The sequence below is a fragment of the Oncorhynchus tshawytscha genome, linkage group LG01, assembly GCF_018296145.1.
Source record: "Oncorhynchus tshawytscha isolate Ot180627B linkage group LG01, Otsh_v2.0, whole genome shotgun sequence".
Lineage (NCBI taxonomy): Eukaryota > Metazoa > Chordata > Actinopteri > Salmoniformes > Salmonidae > Oncorhynchus > Oncorhynchus tshawytscha.
This window is the reverse complement of record NC_056429.1, coordinates 11,137,344-11,158,637: the sequence shown is the minus strand read 5'-3', so window position 1 is coordinate 11,158,637 and position 21,294 is coordinate 11,137,344. Positions and strand designations below refer to the sequence as shown.

Genomic DNA, 21,294 nt, shown 5'->3' with positions numbered 1-21,294 from the left:
TACGCCACGCAATGTCTAGCCAATCACCAACGCGGAACGCGACACTCCGTGTAGACGCTGTGCGGTAACCACAGCGACAATATGAAGCAAGGGTTGTTACCACAACCACAAAGTTAAAATTGGCTGTAGTAAAAATGTGCTTTTCGATCTTAATTTAAGGTTAGAGCATATAGTTAGCAGTGTGGTTAAATTTAGAGTTAAGGTTAGGTGTCAAATCATATGTTAAGAAGATAAATTGTAGAAATAGGCGGGGTTTAGTCCTAATTCTGACTTTGTGGCTGTGGTAACTAGTGACGACCATTAGAAAATTGATTGACATGGAAATAGACTGTTTTATTTCCTTAAAAAGGGGTAACCTTAAATATTGGAAAATGTACAATGCGGTTATTTTTCTATGGGCCCGGCAAACCATTAGGGAGATCCTATATTAAGTTCTAATGTAATTATATGGGTTTGTCCATGTGGTGTTCCTATGATGATGGTGTCAGCAGGTAGCCTACATGAATACAGCATAATTCCAGGATGACTAGATTATATCAGAGCCAGCCTTGCTTGACAGAGGAGAGATGCAAACAGTTTGGAGACCTACTGACTCTTCAAGGTCTCACACTTCACACAAGCTGTCTAATTGTGGCAGCACCTCTTCAGGGTGAACCTAAATTAACTTTCACTTTGGAAGACTGCTCTAGCAGTTGAGTGTAACATAATTTAGGTGTCTGTAATGGTGTTGGCCTCTATTTCAATTGTCTGTAATTTGATTTGATATAAGCATGTAACATTTTTTTGGGGTAGTCTTTTTGGGTGGAGATGAGGGCACAGCCAGAGAACTCAGTTGTCCAAAGGGTTTGATAACAAAACACAGCACCCATAATTATAGTCTTTGCTATTTTAGAAAATAATTTAGGGCTTTTTAAAAAATCAATATAGAAAAATATGATTCATTAACTATCAATTATTTATAACTCCATTATTTTTTATCAATATACTATAAACATTACAGAAACCATCGAAGCCCATGATCCCTTTATCATTACCTCTGTCTTGTAACAGAGGAGCCCTCAAAACAACAATGTTAGTATACCCTCAGAATACCCTGAAGCTCATTTAGAAAATATGTCAGGGACACTTCCTAAATATCTCCTATCACTCACACCTGCGTATGGGTCACAGGGAACATATGGCACAGCATAATCAGCAGACACATCTGAGCCACAACAGAATCAATTACAGAGCACCCAGTGCGGACACTTTGATCACTGACACCCCCATTCCGGTTCCAGACCCACTCACAGAAAGGTGTATAATTCCAGCCCTGGATTCTACAGTAACTCCTCTTCTGAGAAGGAAGGCGCTCCGTCCCAGTGTTCTCTCTCTGTTGTTATATTCTCTAGACACATTCAGCCAGCCAGGCAGCCAGATAACCAGGCAGGCAGTATGGTGGCAGTGGACCTCCAAGGGCTGCCTGAAGAGGGGCGGAACTACCATCAGTTGCGTCGGCCCTCCATGGAAGGGGGGCACCACCAGCTGTGTCGGCCCTCCATGACCTCGTGCCCGAGCAGGGGGCTGCCCCAGAACCGTCCCCAGCAGACACGCAAAAAGCTCCAAGTCATCATCTTCATCCTGCTGGTGGAACTGTTTGAGAGGTTCACCTTCTTTGGGATTGTGTGTAACATGATCCTGTTCTGTACGGTGAAGCTGGGCTATGATCACTACCAGGCTGCTACCATTAACCTGTGCTTTGTGGGGGCCAGTACACTCACTCCTGTGATGGTGGGATGGTTTGCTGATACCTGCCTTGGGAGAACCAAGGTGCTCTACTTGTGTACTCTGCTCCATCTCTTTGGTAAGGTGCTCCTGTTTGTTTTCAAGGGGAGGGGGATGAGTGGAACATTGATGTTGAACACTCATCCTTGTATATTGGTATAGGGAGTACTTATTGTTCAAACCGATTTAATTCATGGAACATCATTTTTACTGCTTTATTTTCTCAATGCCTAATCCTTATCTATCTCTTAATGCGGAATGATCTCTATGGATTATAGTCTCTTAGAGAAACTACACGGTGGAGGGAGAGAGATTAACGTTCTGAGTTTACATGACATTTGCATTGAAGGAGAGGATGTGTGGACTGCACTGCATTATATTTTACTGCATTGTGACTGGGAGACCCATGAGGCGGTGCACAATTTGTCCGGGTTAGGCTGAGATTTCCTTGTCCCGTTGCACTCTAGTGACTCCTGTCGTGGGCCGGGTGCATGCACGCTGATGCAGCTGGCTTCAGGGTTAAGCGGGCATTGTGTCGAGAAGCAGTGTGGCTTGGCTGGGTCGTGTTTCGACCTTCGCCTCGCCCGACTCCATACGGGAGTTGAAGTGATGGGACAACACTGTAACTACCAATTGGATACCATGAAATTGGGGAGAAAAAAGGGCAAAACATTTTTATTAAGTAAAAAGAACCTCGCCGGCCGGATTGAAGTGCCCGATGGGCCGGTAACGGCCTGCGGGCCGTAATTTCCCCCCCTTTGTCTAGAGACATAGATACATGTACAGTTGATACACTTAGGTTTGAGTCATTAAAACTCGTTTTTCAACCACCCCTCAAATTTCTTGTTAACAAACTATAGTTTAAGTCAGTTAGGACATCTACTTTGTGCATGACACAAGTAATTTTTCCAGCAATTTTTTACAGACAGATTATTTCACTTATAATTCACTGTATCGCAATTCCAGTGGGTGTGAAGTTTACATACACTAAGTTGACTGCGCCTTTAAACAGCTTGGAAAATGCCAGAAAAGGATGTCATGGCTTTAGAAGCTTCTGATAGGCTAATTGACATAATTTCAGTCAATTGGAGGTGTACCTGTGGATGTATTGAAGGCCTACCTTCAAACTCAGTGCCTCTTTGCTTGACATCATGGGAAAATCACAAGAAATTAGCCAAGACCTCAGAAAACAAATTGTGGACCTCCACAAGTCTGGCTCATCATTGGCAGCAATTTCCAAATGCCTGAAGGTACCACGTTCATCTGTACAAACAATAGTACGCAAGTATAAATACCATGGGATCACGTAGCCTTCATACCGCTCAGGAAGGAGACACGTTCTGTCTCCTAGAGATGAATGTACTTTGGTGTGAGAAGTGCAAATCAATATATCCACAGTAAAATGAGTCCTACATCAACGTAACCTGAAAGGCCTTTTAGCAAGGAAGAAGCCACTGCTCCAAAACCGCCATAAAAAGCCCGACTACGGTGTGCAACTGCACATGGGGACAAAGAGCGTACCTTTTGGAGAAATGTCCTCTGGTCTGATGAAACAAAAATAGAACTGTTTGTCCATAATGACCCTCTTTATGTTTCGAGGAAAAAGGGGGAGGCTTGTAAGCCGAAGAACACCATCCCAACCGTGAGGCACTGGGATGGCATCATGAGGTAGGAAATGATGTGGCTGTATTGAAGCAACATCACAAGACATGTCAGAAAGTTAAAGCTTGGTCGAAAATGGGTCTTCCAAATGGACAATGAGCCCAAACATACTTCCAAAGTTGTGGCAAAATGGCTTAAAGACAACAAAGTCAAGGTATTGGAGTGGCATCACAAAGCCCTGACCTCAATCCTATAGAATATTTGTGGGCAGAACTGAAAAAGCGTGTGCGAGCAAGAAGCCCTACAAACCTGACTCAGTTACACCAGCTCTGTCAGGAGGAATGGGCCAAATTTCACCCAACTTTTTGTGGGAGGCTTGTGGAAGGCTACCCAAAACATTTGACCCAAGTTCAACAATTTAAAGGCAATGGTACCAAATACTAATTGAGTGTATGTAAACTTCTGACCCACTGGGAATGTGATGAAAATAATGTAAACTGAAATAAATCATTCTCTCTAGTATTATTCTGACATTTCACATTCTTAAAATAAAGTGGTGATCCTAACTGACCTAAGACAGGGAATTTTTACTAGGATAAAATGTCCAGAATTGTGAAAAACTGAGTTTAAATGTATTTGGCTAAAGTGTATGTGAACTTCTGACTTCAACTGTAGATGTACATGGGTCTGAGTGCTTTGGGTGACAAATGCATCAGAGGATTGCATGTGCTCAATGCTAGCAGTTGGACCCTGGATTTGAGCTCAAACCAACCCCATTACTTATGATGACTCATTATTTGAATGTTCTGTCTCACCTCAGAGTAGCAGCCCGACACACAGTAATATAGTATGGGGCAAAGTAGGGGATCTGAGAAGTAGAGCACTCAGAGGTAATTCAGCCCTAATGTGTCAATTATTTAGAAGGGAAGATCTATCAATCAAATGTATTTCATAAAGCCCTTTTTCCAACAGCAGTTGTCAGAGTTAGACAACTGAAAATTACAAGGTTCTGAGGAAATAAGTTCTGGAATATTAGAGATAGTGGTGTAACTACAGTTGAGCCCCAGTGCAGGCCTATGCCAACTGACCATGGGAGTCCACCCTCTCTAGCTACATCTCTAAGGACCATGCCTGCTTATAAAAAGCACTGTTTATTATACCACAACACCTAATGGGTGATCTCTGTGTCCTGGATGACCCCCACACAGCCTATCTAACTAGCCTCAGTCTACCTGACTAGCATCTCAATAACGTTAGATCCAATGAGACTTAACACATAACATAAGGGAATTATGAATGCCGCCAAGTAGACAAAATCATCTAGCTAGCTATGTATTGAGGTCTAAGTCTTGAAAGCTAATATGCCACTTACAATGGCACATTGATTGCAGTACATGAATTATCAGTACATGTAGTAGCCTTTTGTTTGTCATAGATTTGTGGTTCAGATCAACTAGCCTAGCTCAACTAGCTAGTTAGCAATTATCTACCTTGATTTAGCAAGTTTTGATTTTCCGACAGTTTGAAATTGTAACTAAATTTGTCCAGATGGCAAAGTACATCATCTTCCTGGAATATAACTGATTATGTTATTCTTAAACTGACTGATCTGAGTCTGACGGGTCGTATCGAGATATTTGAAAATCATGGAGCTAGCATCTTAGTACAAAAAACTTGCATCTTAGATGATGCAAAAAAACGTAGACTTCTTTATCTTTTACTCTAAATTGAACTTCCTTCTGTTTCCGTATTTACCAACTCTGTCATGTTATGCAGTACATGGCTGAACTTTCAAATGTGTACCCACTTCTACCACCATTTGTCTTACTCTGTGACAACTTCTGTTGGGAAAAGGGCTTTATAAAATACAATTAATTGATGGATCATCCCTTCTAAATAATTGACTGAATTATAATAGGACTGAATTACCTCTGAGCTCTCTACTTCTCAGATCCCTACTTTGCCCCATACTATTGACATTTTCCCAATCCAAATAAAATCCCTCTAATGAAATTCTGATTCCACTCCCCCGTCCTCCCTCAGGCACAGCCATGCTCCCAGTGGTGGCGTTCCCGTTCGAGGACTTCTACATCGACACGCACAACATGATTCACCAGATGGAGCACCGGGAGCAGCACATCCTGTTCTACACTGGCCTGCTTGCAGCTGCCCTGGGCATCGGGGGCATCCGTGCCATCCTCTGTCCCATGGGGCCATACAAACTACAGGGCTACGACCAGCACCAGCTACTCTCCTTCTTCAACTGGTGGGTTGTTGTATTATAGAGGGGTGTGTATGTGCTCAACAGTGTGGAGGTGATACCTTGAAACAGTAACTAAACGGTACTATACACATTTAACCTGTTGTATTGGACAAAAAAAAGTCATCAAAAACAGAGTCAAGGTCATACCATTCTTACTTTAATTGGATTAATCTGACATTAATCAAAAACACATATGAAGCCATGAGTGCATGCCCATCTACTAATATAGACAAGCTGAAATTGATTGGTCAATATCTGGAATCAAAAATCGAAATAAAAAATACAATTGTATTTGTCACATGCGCCATGAAATGCTTACAAGCCCTTAACCAAAATATTGGCACTCCTTTTTAAACAGTGCAATGCTTTTTACAAAAGGATCTGGCACAGCATATTTAACCAAAATAAAGTGAGTAAAACGCCAGTAGAGCAAGCCTAGGGTTAGTGTACCAGGACCATAACATGTTAGGAGGGGTTTGAGTGTTGTTAGAGCATTGTTATACTGGCAGGTGGCATATCTTTAGAGATGATCCTAAATCAACTCCAAACCCAGGATAGAGGGGCTCAGTGAATATAGTCTGGACTCTGTGGAGGAGGACCATTGTGTTAGAGATGCTGTAGAAGGACAGAGTACCTGCCTTGTGTTCCAGGTACACTCCTACTCTGGAGGCGCGGGGGACAGGAATGTTGGTCTTGTTGTTATTATTGTGCCAGAATGAACAACTGGAGGGAGAGCAGACCAGACTCCAGGACTGATCATTGTGTCCAAAACAACAGTCATTGCCCCAACCCTTCCTGCTGATCCCTCTGTATGAGACTGCCACATCAACGATGCCCCCACTCCACTCTACCTCCCAGTAGCAGGTTTCAGACAGACCCACTTTGCACAGAGCCTGGTGATAGTAAGTAAATCTGTCTAGATGGTCTGAATAGGCCGGGGCCTTGTCACTCCATGCTATCTCCTTGTTTCTGTTCGACAGAGAGAGAGTTGCACATGCGGTGTTGGGATCCACTTCTATGGTACGATAGTCTGCAAAAGAGGTCGTAAAACATACTAGGTCAGTGCTGTGTGTGTGTGTGTGTGTGTGTGCGTGCGTGAGATGGGAGGAGGCAAAGCGAGTGCGAAAGAGAGAGAGAAAGGGGAAGGTTGAGATAGCGAGGCGGTAGTGAAAAAAGATTGGGTGCGTAGCAATATTGTGGGCATCGAGAAACAAGGCGGTGATTGGAGATTAAGAAGAACAGAGGCTACGGAGAGAGAGGTAGAGATGGAGGAAGCAGAAGGGTTTGAAGATGTGTGGACAATAGTGAAGTCAAAGAATGGAACAAAAAGGGGCAAAAATTGATTCTGATGAATCGTTGCTTGTTGGAGTATGTTTTTTGGATAATGATGTTTATTTGGGAAACCCTTTAGAAGTCACAAGGATGGTGAAGAAGGCACAGGGAAAAGTGGATGCTGTCAAAGTAACCAGGAGTGGTATGGTGTAGATATCATGTCTAATCTCTGCCAACTAGGTGAAAAATTCTGATGACGTGCCCTTGAGCAAGACACTTAACCCTAATTGCTCCTGTAAGTCGCTCTGGATGAGAGTGTCTGCTAAATTACGAAAAATGTAAGGGTCAGAGCCTCTTTTTCAATTTTCGCCTAAAATTACATACCCAAATCTAACTGCCTGTAGCTCAGGACCTGAAGCAAGGATATGCATATTCTTGATACCATTTGAAAATAAACACTTTGAAGTTTGTGGAAATGTGAAAGCAATGTAGGTGAATATCACATTAGACCTGGCAAAATATAATACAAAGAAAAAAACATGTATGTTTAAGAGAAAGGCCACAATGTATTATTGCAATCTAGGCACAATTTAGATTTAGGCCACTAGGTGGCAGCAGTGTGTGTGCAAAGCTTTAGACTAATCCAGTGAACCATTGCATTACTGTTCAAAATGTTGTATCAAGTTTGCCCAAATGTGCCTAATTGGTTTGATACATTTTCAATTACATAATTGTGTAACATGTAGCTTCCGGCGCCGACAGAGATGGCCGCCTCGCTTCGCGTTCCTAGGAAACTATGCAGTTTTTTGTTTTTTTACGTGTTATTTCTTACACTAGTACCCCAGGTCATCTTAGGTTTCATTACCTACAGCCGAGAAGAACTACTGAATATAAGATCAGCGTCAACTCACCATCAGTACGACCAAGAATATGTTTTTCGCGATGCGGATCCTGTGTTCTGCCTTACAACCAGTGTAACGGAGTGGATCACATGCAGCGACCAAAAAAAAAAAAAAAAAAAACGACTCAGAAAAAGAGGGAAACGAAGCGGTCTTCTGGTCAGACTCCGGAGACGGGCACATCGTGCACCACTCCCTAGCATTCTTCTTGCCAATGTCCAGTCTCTTGACAACAAGGTTGATGAAATCCGAGCAAGGGTAGCATTCCAGAGGGACATCAGAGACTGTAACGTTCTCTGCTTCACGGAAACATGGCTAACTGGAGAGACGCTATCCGAAGCGGTGCAGCCAGCGGGTTTCTCCACGCATCGCGCCGACAGAAACAAACATCTTTCTGGTAAGAAGACGGGCGGGGGCGTATGCCTTATGGCCAACGTGACATGGTGTGATGAAAGAAACATACAGGAACTCAAATCCTTCTGTTCACCTGATTTAGAATTCCTCACAATCAAATGTAGACCGCATTATCTACCAAGAGAATTCTCTTCGATTATAATCACAGCCGTATATATCCCCCAAGCAGACACATCGATGGCTCTGAACGAACTTTATTTAACTCTCTGCAAACTGGAAACGATTTATCCGGAGGCTGCATTCATTGTAGCTGGGGATTTTAACAAGGCTAATCTGAAAACAAGACTCCCTAAATTTTATCAGCATATCGATTGCGCAACCAGGGGTGGAAAGACCCTGGATCATTGTTACTCTAACTTCCGCGACGCATATAAGGCCCTGCCCCGCCCCCTTTCGGAAAAGCTGACCACGACTCCATTTTGTTGATCCCTGCCTACAGACAGAAACTAAAACAAGAAGCTCCCACGCTGAGGTCTGTCCAACGCTGGTCCGACCAAACTGACTCCACACTCCAAGACTGCTTCCATCACGTGGACTGGGAGATGTTTCGTATTGCGTCAGACAACAACATTGACGAATATGCTGATTCGGTGTGCGAGTTCATTAGAACGTGCGTTGAAGATGTCGTTCCCATAGCAACGATTAAAACATTCCCTAACCAGAAACCGTGGATTGATGGCAGCATTCGTGTGAAACTGAAGGCACGAACCACTGCTTTTAATCAGGGCAAGGTGTCTGGTAACATGACTGAATACAAACAGTGCAGCTATTCCCTCCGCAAGGCTATCAAACAAGCTAAGCGCCAGTACAGAGACAAAGTAGAATCTCAATTCAACAGCTCAGACACAAGAGGCATGTGGCAGGGTCTACAGTCAATCACGGACTACAGGAAGAAACCCAGCCCAGTCACGGACCAGGATGTCTTGCTCCCAGGCAGACTAAATAACTTTTTGCCCGCTTTGAGGACAATACAGTGCCACTGACACGGCCTGCAACGGAAACATGCGGTCTCTCCTTCACTGCAGCCGAAGTGAGTAAGACATTTAAACGTGTTAACCCTCGCAAGGCTGCAGGCCCAGACGGCATCCCCAGCCGCGCCCTCAGAGCATGCGCAGACCAGCTGGCCGGTGTGTTTACGGACATATTCAATCAATCCCTATACCAGTCTGCTGTTCCCACATGCTTCAAGAGGGCCACCATTGTTCCTGTTCCCAAGAAAGCTAAGGTAACTGAGCTAAACGACTACCGCCCGTAGCACTCACATCCGTCATCATGAAGTGCTTTGAGAGACTAGTCAAGGACCATATCACCTCCACCCTACCTGACACCCTTGACCCACTCCAATTTGCTTACCGCCCAAATAGGTCCACAGACGATGCAATCTCAACCACACTGCACACTGCCCTAACCCATCTGGACAAGAGGAATACCTATGTGAGAATGCTGTTCATCGACTACAGCTCGGCATTTAACACCATAGTACCCTCCAAGCTCGTCATCAAGCTCGAGACCCTGGGTCTCGACCCCGCCCTGTGCAACTGGGTACTGGACTTCCTGACGGGCCGCCCCCAGGTGGTGAGGGTAGGCAACAACATCTCCTCCCCGCAGATCCTCAACACTGGGGCCCCACCAGGGTGCGTTCTGAGCCCTCTCCTGTACTCCCTGTTCACCCACGACTGCGTGGCCATGCACGCCTCCAACTCAATCATCAAGTTTGCGGACGACACAACAGTGGTAGGCTTGATTACCAACAACGACGAGACGGCCTATAGGGAGGAGGTGAGGGCCCTCGGAGTGTGGTGTCAGGAAAATAACCTCACACTCAACGTCAACAAAACTAAGGAGATGATTGTGGACTTCAGGAAACAGCAGAGGGAACACCCCCATCCACATCGATGGAACAGTAGTGGAGAGGGTAGCAAGTTTTAAGTTCCTCGGCATACACATCACAGACAAACTGAATTGGTCCACTCACACAGACAGCATCGTGAGGAAGGCGCAGCAGCGCCTCTTCAACCTCAGGAGGCTGAAGAAATTCGGCTTGTCACCAAAAGCACTCACAAACTTCTACAGATGCACAATCGAGAGCATCCTGGCGGGCTGTATCACCGCCTGGTATGGCAACTGCACCGCCCTCAACCGTAAGGCTCTCCAGAGGGTAGTGAGGTCTGCACAACGCATCACCGGGGGCAAACTACCTGCCCTCCAGGACACCTACACCACCCGATGCTACAGGAAGGCCATAAAGATCATCAAGGACATCAACCACCCGAGCCACTGCCTGTTCACCCCGCTGTCATCCAGAAGGCGAGGTCAGTACAGGTGCATCAAAGCTGGGACCGAAAGACTGAAAAACAGCTTCTATCTCAAGGCCATCAGACTGTTGAACAGCCACCACTAACATTGAGTGGCTACTGCCAACACACTGTCAATGACACTGACTCTACTCCAGCCACTTTAATCATGGGAATTGATGGGAAATGATGTAAATATATCACTAGCCACTTTAAACAATGCTACCTTATATAATGTTACTTACCCTACATTGTTCATCTCATATGCATACGTTGATACTGTACTCTATATCATCGACTGCATCCTTATGTAATACATGTATCACTAGCCACTTTAACTATGCCACTTGGTTTACATACTTATCTCATATGTATATACTGTACTCAATATCATCTACTGTATCTTGCCTATGCTGCTCTGTACCATCACTCATTCATATATCCTTATGTACATATTCTTTATCCCCTTACACTGTGTATAAGACAGTAGTTTTTTTGGAATTGTTAGTTAGATTACTTGCTCGTTATTACTGCATTGTCGGAACTAGAAGCACAAGCATTTCGCTACACTCGCATTAACATCTGCTAACCATGTGTATGTGACAAATAACATTTGATTTGATTTGATTTGATTTGATAACACTCCTCAAACAATAGTATGGTATTATTTCACTGTAATAGCTACTGTAAATTGGACAGTGCAGTTAGATTAACAAGAATGTACGTTTTCTGACCATATAAGACATTTCTATGTCCTGGGAAATGTTCTTGTTAATTACAATGTCATGCTAGTCACATTAGCGCACATTAGCTCAACCACGTTAGCGACAACACCAATCCCATAGAGGTTCAAAAGAGGCCACAGTGCTGAACCAGTTGCAAATGTTATATGTCAATCAAGTGATCTTGATACACTTATTGGATTTTGTAGCATTTATAGCCACAGTTATTAATTATACTGCATAAGTGTCCAAGAAGCTGGACATCATTGTATCTGCAGCCGAGAAGTTTTTTGGGGCCTCCAAGACTTCATGGCAGAAGCACTGCAAGGAGTACTGTCGCCAGGAAATGTCCTTCTGAGCCTGTGTAGGGACCTGATTAGAATGTTGTTAGAAAAGCATGCTGATTTAGTGTAATTGCATTTTAGTTATTGATAGTTTGAATATATATTAAGTACCATATTCCAACCAGTCAGATGCGTCATGAAAGTCAGAAATAGCGATAAAATACATCACTTACCTTTGAAGATCTTCATCTTTTTGCAATCCAAAGGGTCCCAGTTACACAATGAATGGTCTTTTTGTTCGATAAAGTCCTTCTTTATATCCCAAAAATGTCTGTTTATTTGGTGCGTTTGATTCAGAAATCCATCTGTTCCAACTCGCCCAACATGCCTTCAAAGGAATCTAAAACGTCACCTGTAAACTTCGTCTTAACAATTCAAACAACGTTTCTAATCCAACCTCAGGTACCCTAATATGTAAATAATCAATCAAATTTAAGACGGAATAAACTGTGTTCAATTCCGGAGAAAAAGTACGAGAGGCGCGCACTCATTCACACGCACCAAAAGATTAGAGTCCTTCTGACTGACACTTCGAAAGAATACGACTACTTCTTAATTTTTAAAAAACAAGCATGAAACAATTTCTAAATACTGTTGACATCTAGTGGAAGCCACAGGAACTGCATATTGGGTCCTAATTATTAGACTTTCCCATAGAGAAGCATTGAAAAGTCCAATGACCTCACAAAAAAAAAATCCTGGATGTATTGTCCTCTAGGTTTCGCCTGCCAAATCAGTTCTGTTATACCCACAGACAATTCTTTAACAGTTGTAGAAACTTCAGCGTCTTGTCTATCCAATGCTACCAATTATATGCATATCCTAGCTTCTGGACCTGAGTAACAGGCAGTTTACTTTGGCACGTTTGCACGTTTGCACGTTTGCACGTTTGCACAGTATTTTGAAGTTTGTCATCCAAATTTCAAAATACTGCCCCCTAGCCCAAAGAAGTTAAATAGCCCTTACACAGCCTGGAGGTGTGCTGGGTCATTGTCCTTTTGAAGACAAATTATAGTCCCACTAAGCGCAAACCAGATGGGATGGCGTATCGCTGCAGAATGCTGTGGTAGCCATGCTGGTCAAGTATGCCTTGAATTCGAAATAAATCACTGACAGCAAAGCACCAGCAAAGCACCATCACACCTCCTCCTCCATCCTTCACTGTGGGAACCACACATGTAGAGATCATCCGTTCACCTACTCTGTGTCTCACAGACATGGCGGTTGGAACCAAATATCTCACATTTTGACTTTTTACATTTTATTTCACCTTTTATTTAACCAGGTAGGCTAGTTGAGAACAAGTTCTCATTTACAACTGCGACCTGGCCAAGATAAAGCAAAGCAGTGTGACACAGACAACAACACAGAGTTACACATGGAATAAACAATAAACAAGCCAATAACACAATAAACAAGTCAATGACACAGTAGGAAAAAAAGAAAGTCTATATACAGTGTGTGCAAAAGGCATGAGGAGTTAGGCAAAAAATAGCCCATAGGAGCGAATAATTACAATTTAGCAGATTAACACTGGAGTGATAAATGAGCAGATGATGATGTGCAAGTAGAGATACTGGTGTGCAAAAGAGCAGAAAAGTAAATAAAAACAGTATGGGGATGAGGTAGGTAGATTGGGTGGGCTATTTACAGATGGACTATGTAGAGCTGCAGTGATCGGTTAGCTGCTCAGATAGCTGATGTTTAAAGTTGGTGAGGGAAATAAAAGTCTTCAACTTCAGCGATTTTTGCAATTCGTTCCAGTCACTGGCAGCAGAGAACTGGAAGGAAAGGCGGCCAAATGAGGTGTCGGCTTTGGGGATGATCAGTGAGATATACCTGCTGGAACGCGTGCTACGGGTGGGTGTTGTTATCGTGACCAGTGAACTGAGATAAGGCGGAGCTTTGCCTAGCATAGACTTATAGATGACCTGGAGCCAGTGCGTCTGGCGACGAATATGTAGCGAGAGCCAGCCGACTAGAGCATACAGGTCGCAGTGGTGGGTGGTATAAGGTGATTTGGGAACAAAACGGATGGCACTGTGATATACTGCAACCAGTTTGCCTAGTAGAGTATTGGAAGCTATTTTGTAGATGACATCACCGAAGTCGAGGATCGGTAGGATAGTCAGTTTTACTAGGGTAAGTTTGGCGGCGTGAATGAAGGAGGCTTTGTTGAGAAATAGAAAGCCGATTCTAGATTTGATTTTGGATTGGAAATGTTTAATATGAGTCTGGAAGGAGTGTTTACAGTCTAACCAGACACCTAGGTATTTATAGTTGTCCACATATTCTAGGTCGGAACCGACTCATCAGACCAAAGAACAGATTTCCACCGGTCTAATGTCCATTGCTCGTGTTTCTTGGCCCAAGCAAGTCTCTTCTTCTTATTGGTGTCCTTTAGTTGTGGTTTCTTTGCTGCAATGAACTGCACTGAGATCTTGTAGAGAGGACTGTAATCAGCCTAACAAACCCCTTTTGATTCCGACCATGAAGGCCTGCTTCACGCAGTCTCCCCTGAACAGTTGATGTTGAGATGTGTCTGTTACTTGAACTCTGTGAAGCACTCTAATGAACTTATCCTCTGCACCAGAGGTAGCTCTGGGTCTTCCTTTCCTATGGCGGTCCTCACGAGAGCCAGTTTCATCATAGCGTTTGTTATTTTGTTGACTGCACTTGATTGACTGACCTTCATGCCTTAAGGTAATGATGGACTGTCGTTTTTTTGCTTATTTGAGCTGTTCTTGCCATAATATGCACTTGGTCTTTTGTCAAATAGGGCTATCTTCTGTATACCACCCCTACATTGTCACAACACAACTGATTGGCTCAAATGCATTAATACATTCCACAAATGAACATTTAACAAGACACATGTTTTAAATGAAATGCATAGCAGGTGACTACCTCATGAAGCTGGTTGAGAGAATGAAAAGAGTGTGCAAGAAAATTGTAAAATTAAAGAAAAACCCTTGAATGAGTCCCTCAATATTTCATTTTTGGGAGGTTTATTATCCATCCGCACAGTAGGTGGTGGAATGCACATGTAATTGTTGTGGAACACCATTATACCAAAGAAGAAGAAGAGCGCCAGAGGCAAAAATAATTATTACTCACCTTTCAGAAATCCACTTCTCGTACTGTACTCTTGCACAGGTGATGAAGATGGTTTTGTCACTGTGAAGACAGGTAGAGTTAGAGTCATTCACAAAACTTTTCCCTGAGAATTACAAAACTCTTATTACTTTAACCAGAAACGTACCAAGAGAAGGTTCAACCATTATGTATTACTTCTCACTGCAATTCAACCACCTTAATAATGATTTTATGATTTTTCACTTGACATGCTATATGTATAAATTATACTGAACCAAAATATAAATACATTGAAATACATTCATTAGGCCCTATTCTATGTATTTCACATGACTTGGAATTACAGATATATTGCATATGTTGTTCACAGACATGGTATTTCTGTGCATTCAAATTGCCATTGATAAAATGCAATTGTGTTCATTGTCCGTAGTTTATGCCTGCCCATACCATAACACCACCGCCACCATGGGGCACTCTGTTCACAACGTTGACATCAGAAAACCGCCTGGCCACACAATGCCATACATGTGGTCTGAGGTTGTGGGGCTGGTTGGATGTACTGCCAAATTCTCTAAAACGCTGTTGGAGGTAGCTTATGGTTGAGAAATGAACATTCAATTCTCTGGCAACAGTTCTGGTGGACATTCCTGTAGTCAGTATGCCAATTACACACTCCCTCCAAACTTGAGACATCTGTGGCATTGTGTTGTGACAAAACTGCACATTTTAGAGTGGCCTTTTATTGTCCCCAGCACAAGGTGCACCTGTATAATGATCATGCTGTTTAATCAGCTTCTTGATATGCCACACCTGTCAGTTGGATGGATTATCTTGGAAAATGAGAAATGCTCACTAACAGGGATGTAAACAAAGTTTTGCACAACATTTGAGATAAATACTCTATTTTTGAATATGGAATGTTTCTGGGATCTTATATTTTAGCTCGTGAAACATGGGATCAACACATGTTGCGTTTATATTTTGGTTCAGTGTAGATAAGATTCTATTAGCCATACACATATTTTTTTCGAGACAATTCAACATCTTGTCGGTTTCCTCCTTGCATGTATTTTCCATTCTCTCTTTCTGTTCAGAGACAAATTTCTTCACTGCTTCCAAACTGCTAGGAAATGCCTTTGGTCCAGGAGGGTCACAGAGAGAATCGATACTCTGAAAATAAATTCAGAATGAATTGAGTCAAAGACTTCTGGAGCTCAAACACAATTCACTGACAACATTGTCTAAGACAGAGAGTAAGGTCACCTGGAGGAAATGGATGTGATCCTCTGTGTGTGAGAGCTGCTCCAGCTCAGAATCTCTCCTCTTGAAACCAGCAACCTCCTGCTCCAGTTGCTCCAGGAGTCCTTCAGCCTGACTCACTCCAGCCTTCTCCTGGGCTCTGATCTGCTCCTTCACCTCAGAACGCCTTCTCTCAATGGAGCGGATATATGAAAGGATGTGCATGGTACACATTCTCTCAAAGTCATCCACGGCTACCCATGAAGACTCCTGTTAGGACCGAAAAACAGCTCTCACAAGGACTGTCAACCCTCTGTTCCTCTTGGCTCCCCAAACCCAGAGCCCCAGCCCCAGCACCATTGACACCCACATCATTTGAACCTTGATTTAAACTCACCTTAATGGCATCTACAGCCTGTCTCAGCTCCTGCACCTCCTTCTCTCTCCTCTGGGCTCCCTGCTTCCCTTCCTTCTGTGTTTCTCCCAACTGTTGCTGCTCAAAAACACATCACATTACATACTTTACTAGTAGAAACTCTGCCATACCAAAAGGAAATCTCTTTGAGAGTTCAGCATACTTATCTAAGTTGCCTACATGTTGGGGTGGTTTCCCAGACACAGATCAAGCCTAATCCCGGACTGAACAGCATGTTGGGGTGGTTGCCCAGACACGGATCAAGCCTCAACCTGGACAGCATTTTAAATTGAGATTCTCTATTAAAGTTGCACTGTGGAGAAATCGCTCAGCCTTTTCCTGGTTGCTAAAACTCTAAAAGTTTGCCTAATTTCAGTTTATGTGACAGAGTGTAGAGAGTGTAGTAGAGTGTAGAGTGTAAGTAGAGTGTAGAGTCATTGTACCATCTAAACCACTGGAAATATATTTTCCATAACCAAAAATATTGTTGTTTCAGCTGTTTGAAGCTGGTGTACAAAAACGAAAGTAAAATAATTTAAGAACGGGAAGCATAGAAATAGCGCATATAGAACATATATACGGCTTCTTGGACTTGCTTTCAAGTAGAATGACAGATCTATAACTCGCATTTCTATGTTAATTTGGTCAGGTTGCGCAAAAAGTTACATATTGCCACTTAATGCTTGTTTTTAGTCCAGGACTAGGTTTAATTGGTGTCTGGGAAACCCACCCTTTATGTTTTAGTGAGAGATGAACCTGCCTGGGTTATGTTGCACTTGCTACTCTATAATGGTGGATATTACATTGAAGACATGCTAATAGATTCTAGTTTTTGGCCTGGGTTATGTTGCACTTGCTACTCTATAATGGTGGATATTACATTGAAGGCATGCTAATAGATTCTAGTTTTTGGCCTGGGTAATGTTGCACTTGCTACTCTATAATGGTGGATATTACATTGAAGGCATGTTAATAGATTCTAGTTTTTGGCCTGGGTAATGTTGCACTTGCTACTCTATAATGGTGGATATTACATTGAAGGCATGCTAATAGATTCTAGTTTTTGGCCTGGGTTATGTTGCACTTGCTACTCTATAATGGTGGATATTACATTGAAGGCATGCTAATAGATTCTAGTTTTTGGCCTGGGTAATGTTGCACTTGCTACTCTATAATGGTGGATATTACATTGAAGGCATGCTAATAGATTACATTTTTTGTTGGATCGGTTGACATTAATGTCATGTGGTTTGATCCGTCCAATAATGATGCAATTCTTTATGTAAACAAATATAGTGCATATAATGGGAGAGTAATATTCAGCATTGTACCTGTTTCTCAGTCCTCTCTGCTGCAGCTGACACTGTATCATGGCCTTTATGTTCATCCATCACACACAGCAAACAGATACACTGCTGATCGGTACGACAGTAAACCTCCAGCAGTTTGTCATGGTTTGGGCAAATCTTCTCCTGTAGATCTGTCACTGCATTGACAAGCTTATGCTTCTTTAGTGGGGACACATAGTAGTGAGGCTGGAGATGAGTCTCACAGTAAGAGGCCAGACACACCAGACAGGACTTGACAGCTTTGAGTTTTTTCCTAGTGCAGACATCACACTCCACATCTTCAGGTTCAGCATAACAGTGTGCAGGAGTGGTACCTTGGAAATCTGCCATTTTCAAATTCTCCAACACTTCAGCCAGCACAGTGTTTCTCTTCAGAGTAGGCCTTGGAGTGAAGGTCTGTCTGCACTGCGGACATCTGTAGACACCTTTCAGATCATCCTGATCCCAGCTTTCTTTAATACAGCCCATACAGTAACTGTGTCCACAGGCAGTAGTCACCGGATCCTTCAGTAGATCCAGACAGACGGAGCAACAGAACAGTTCCTGATTGTCAGCCATTTTAGTGCTTTCACCCGAAAGATGAGCAGCAGCTTGTCAAAGATTATTTTCTGTTTCATTGAGGGAGTGGCTTCCTACTGGGCTGTGAAACTCTGTGTCTACAGGGATGTGGTTTGGATGGAAGTCAAACTAAGAAGATGACGTTGCATACAGCTGTGTCTGAAGGGAAAAGTAACTGGATCCTTCAGTAGATCCAGACAGATGGAGCAACAGAACAGTTCCTGATTCTCTGCCATTTTGGTGCTCTCTCTCGTAGGTTAAGCAATGGCAGTGTCATAGATGACTTTCTGTTTCATGGAACTCTACACCAGAGGAGAGGGAGTAGCTTCCTACTTGACTGTGTACTCTGTATCTACAGGGGTTGTGGTTTCTTTGATAAGGAAATGTAACAGTGTTGGGTAATAGGCAGATATTTATGCCAGTGTTTATGTTACACATTTGAAATACGTTTTTTAATTACTTAGGTCATTTGAATTATGCTGGGCTGAACTACACTACTGTAATTTGTATTTTCAAAATTCAAAATACTTTTCTATAAAATACTCTTCTATTATCATGGTTCACATCTTGTGAACCCATTCACCCTGCAATGGTATCAGAAGTCTGGTAGAACTATGGTGTGATAAGAGTGTCTGCTAAATTAACTAAATGTAAATGTATATGTCATTTTTTTATAAATATACTTGATACAATTGTGATATGTTGCTGTCTCACGTGGCTATCTTAAGGTGATATACTAATGCACCAATTGAAAGTCGCTCTGGCTTTGCCAAGTCGATTTTGCTGCACATGCAGGGTGACTAGAATATTCGGTTTGTTCCCCTGTGCCCAGATAATGACAGTGCTTGTTTCCACCTGATTTTCTAAAACCCATTTCAGGGAAAGCCAGCCCCTGCAATGGTTTCTTATCATGGAATGAATTGCTGTACCGGCTTGAAAATACACAAAAAATGTTTTAAAAAATCCTGAGTTGGTGTTTCAGCCCAATGGAAACCTTTCTTATCACAGACTGAATTGCTTGGTCCAGTATAACACTGAGGACTGGGTCTGGGGAAATGTAACTGCTCTCAAATTCACACATGGAATACAAAGACGTCTCTATAATATTGCACGAGTAATTCAACCCTGCTAAGAGTCTCAGTAGAGAAATGAATGAAAATATGAAAACATAAGGTCAATTAGTTACAAATATACAGTATTACCTAATGCACCCTAGAGCCATTCAACAATTTAGCTATTCAATAATCAAACACAGAAGCCCGAGCACACTTGATGGATTTGACTGGTGAGGACGTAGGTGTGTTAGCAGTCATGGTGGTCACAAACACACAAACAAACAAACAAACACACACACACACACACAAACAAACACACACATCACATAACACACACACCACAGACACACATCACACACACACCACAGACACACATCACACCCACCACACACACCACAGACAGACAGACACACACACACACACACACACACACACACACACACACACACACACACACACACACACACACACACACACACACACACACACACACAGTATTTCTGTTACATGTATTTGAAATATGTATATTGTAATTTTAATAACACTGAACTACACTCCAATGTAATTTGTATTTTCAAGCTCGAAAATTTAAGCCCTTCGGGTGCTGCCATAGAGTTACATTAGAAGTGCCCATCCAAGAAGGCTCAAAATCTTAGCTAGCAGGCTATCAGTCATCATCATGAATCAAGTCGACAAACTACTGGCAAATCCTTTTTAATCTTTGTCATATGAAGAGAAATAATGTAGAGAAAAACGTATCTGTGCTCACCGACCATTGGACATAAACATTACACAACAAGATGGAAATCGCAAATTCAACAGTGAGTGGTTTGGAAGGAGTCAGTGGCTAACTGCAAGCATTGCAAAGCAATCACTAGCCTGTTATTCAGTGGAGTGGGTGTGTGGTCCAAATCTTGGTTTAAGGGTCTCTTTTCCAAGCTTAAATGGATAAACATTCAATATCGGCCATGGTATCAATCCAGCATGACTTCTGCAGCACTCAAAACAACCTGAATCTCAGAACTGAGAAATCTGACTTCAGTAAGTTCAAGACAACTGGTAACTCTGAAAAAAAAACGATCTCCGTCTGGGCAAATAGGTTTTTGAACAGTCATCCAACTCGGAATTGCAAGTCGGAAACTTGGGCCTCTTTCTAGAGCGCCGACATGAAGATCACTGACGTCATCATGATTCAAACTTGTTTTTTTTTCAGAGTTCCCAGTTGTCTTGAAAGCACCATAAATCCAGAAAATGCTGGACTTTGATGACAAAGTTTGATGACAAAATTTGCCCACAAAGGACCACAGCGCTACCTTCCTGTTCAAGTGAGCACAGCACAATAAGGTGAGTCCAAAAATGTATTGTATGCTGCTGCATAAATGATGTAATATGCCAGGGAGATATGTATACTGTAGATAAGAAAGCAATACTAATTGTATGTTGTGTAGTAAGCTGTTAGTAGCCCATGTGCCTCACCCTAATAATTTGGTCCCGTTTGCCCTCTTAATTTTGCCTACTGTTCTGACTTGGTGGTGCACATGTAGCCTATAACATGTTTTAGAGAAATGTAACATTAATCATTGAATATCGTAAGAGCTTTTATTGTCTGCTTATATGCCCCCTTTATCTATCCTACGGTTCTCACTTGGTGTACAAGGAGAATACTATAAGAATGACCAATGTTCTGAATTCTGTCGCAGTACATTTCAAAAGTGCTGAACAAATAGTTATAATGACTACCTAGCTCGCTCATTAATGTCTTTATCTAAATTATCTAAATTGTCAGTTAAAACCACATTTGTTTAAGCAAGTCAGTCATACCAGCTATGGTTTTTAAAAGGAATGAACTGGTTCGCTGCTAGACAAGGCTCCGCTGATAGCCAGGTGTAGCAGTGGTAAGGTGTAGGGACTGCTGTTGGGACAGCTTTAATTGTGTGGGCACTGTTGGTCCCCGTTATAGTGCAATTAATGTATTGTTTAGTGTTGTGTTGTGTGTTTGCTGGCA

The 21,294-nt window shown here is 42.6% G+C and overlaps 2 protein-coding genes across 3 annotated transcripts in view; one reads left to right on the top strand and one right to left on the bottom strand.

Moving 5' to 3' along the window:
• The first annotated feature begins 1,434 nt into the window (after positions 1–1,434).
• The window catches only part of slc15a5 (solute carrier family 15 member 5), a 31,011-nt gene continuing 11,151 nt past the window's right edge, over positions 1,435–21,294 (top strand). Inside the window, exons 1-2 of the mRNA XM_024376113.2 lie at positions 1,435–1,843; positions 5,410–5,632. Coding sequence (XP_024231881.1) covers positions 1,435–1,843; positions 5,410–5,632 — 632 coding nt within the window. The remainder of the gene's footprint in view (positions 1,844–5,409; positions 5,633–21,294) is intronic.
• Positions 5,765–18,510, bottom strand: LOC112215835 (E3 ubiquitin/ISG15 ligase TRIM25). Of its 2 annotated transcripts, XM_042330744.1 has the most exons (7): positions 18,417–18,510; positions 17,659–18,180; positions 16,310–16,405; positions 15,937–16,182; positions 15,690–15,843; positions 14,692–14,751; positions 5,765–6,659 (listed from the first exon to the last, which is right to left on the bottom strand). In XM_042330744.1, the coding sequence occupies exons 1-7, from the start codon at positions 18,468–18,470 to the stop codon at positions 6,127–6,129; spliced, it is 1,665 nt and encodes a 554-aa protein (XP_042186678.1). In that variant the 5' UTR covers positions 18,471–18,510; the 3' UTR covers positions 5,765–6,126. The 2 variants fall into 2 exon arrangements, with proteins under 2 accessions (XP_042186678.1, XP_042186643.1); XM_042330709.1 differs by lacking the exon at positions 18,417–18,510 and having other exon boundaries at positions 17,659–18,306.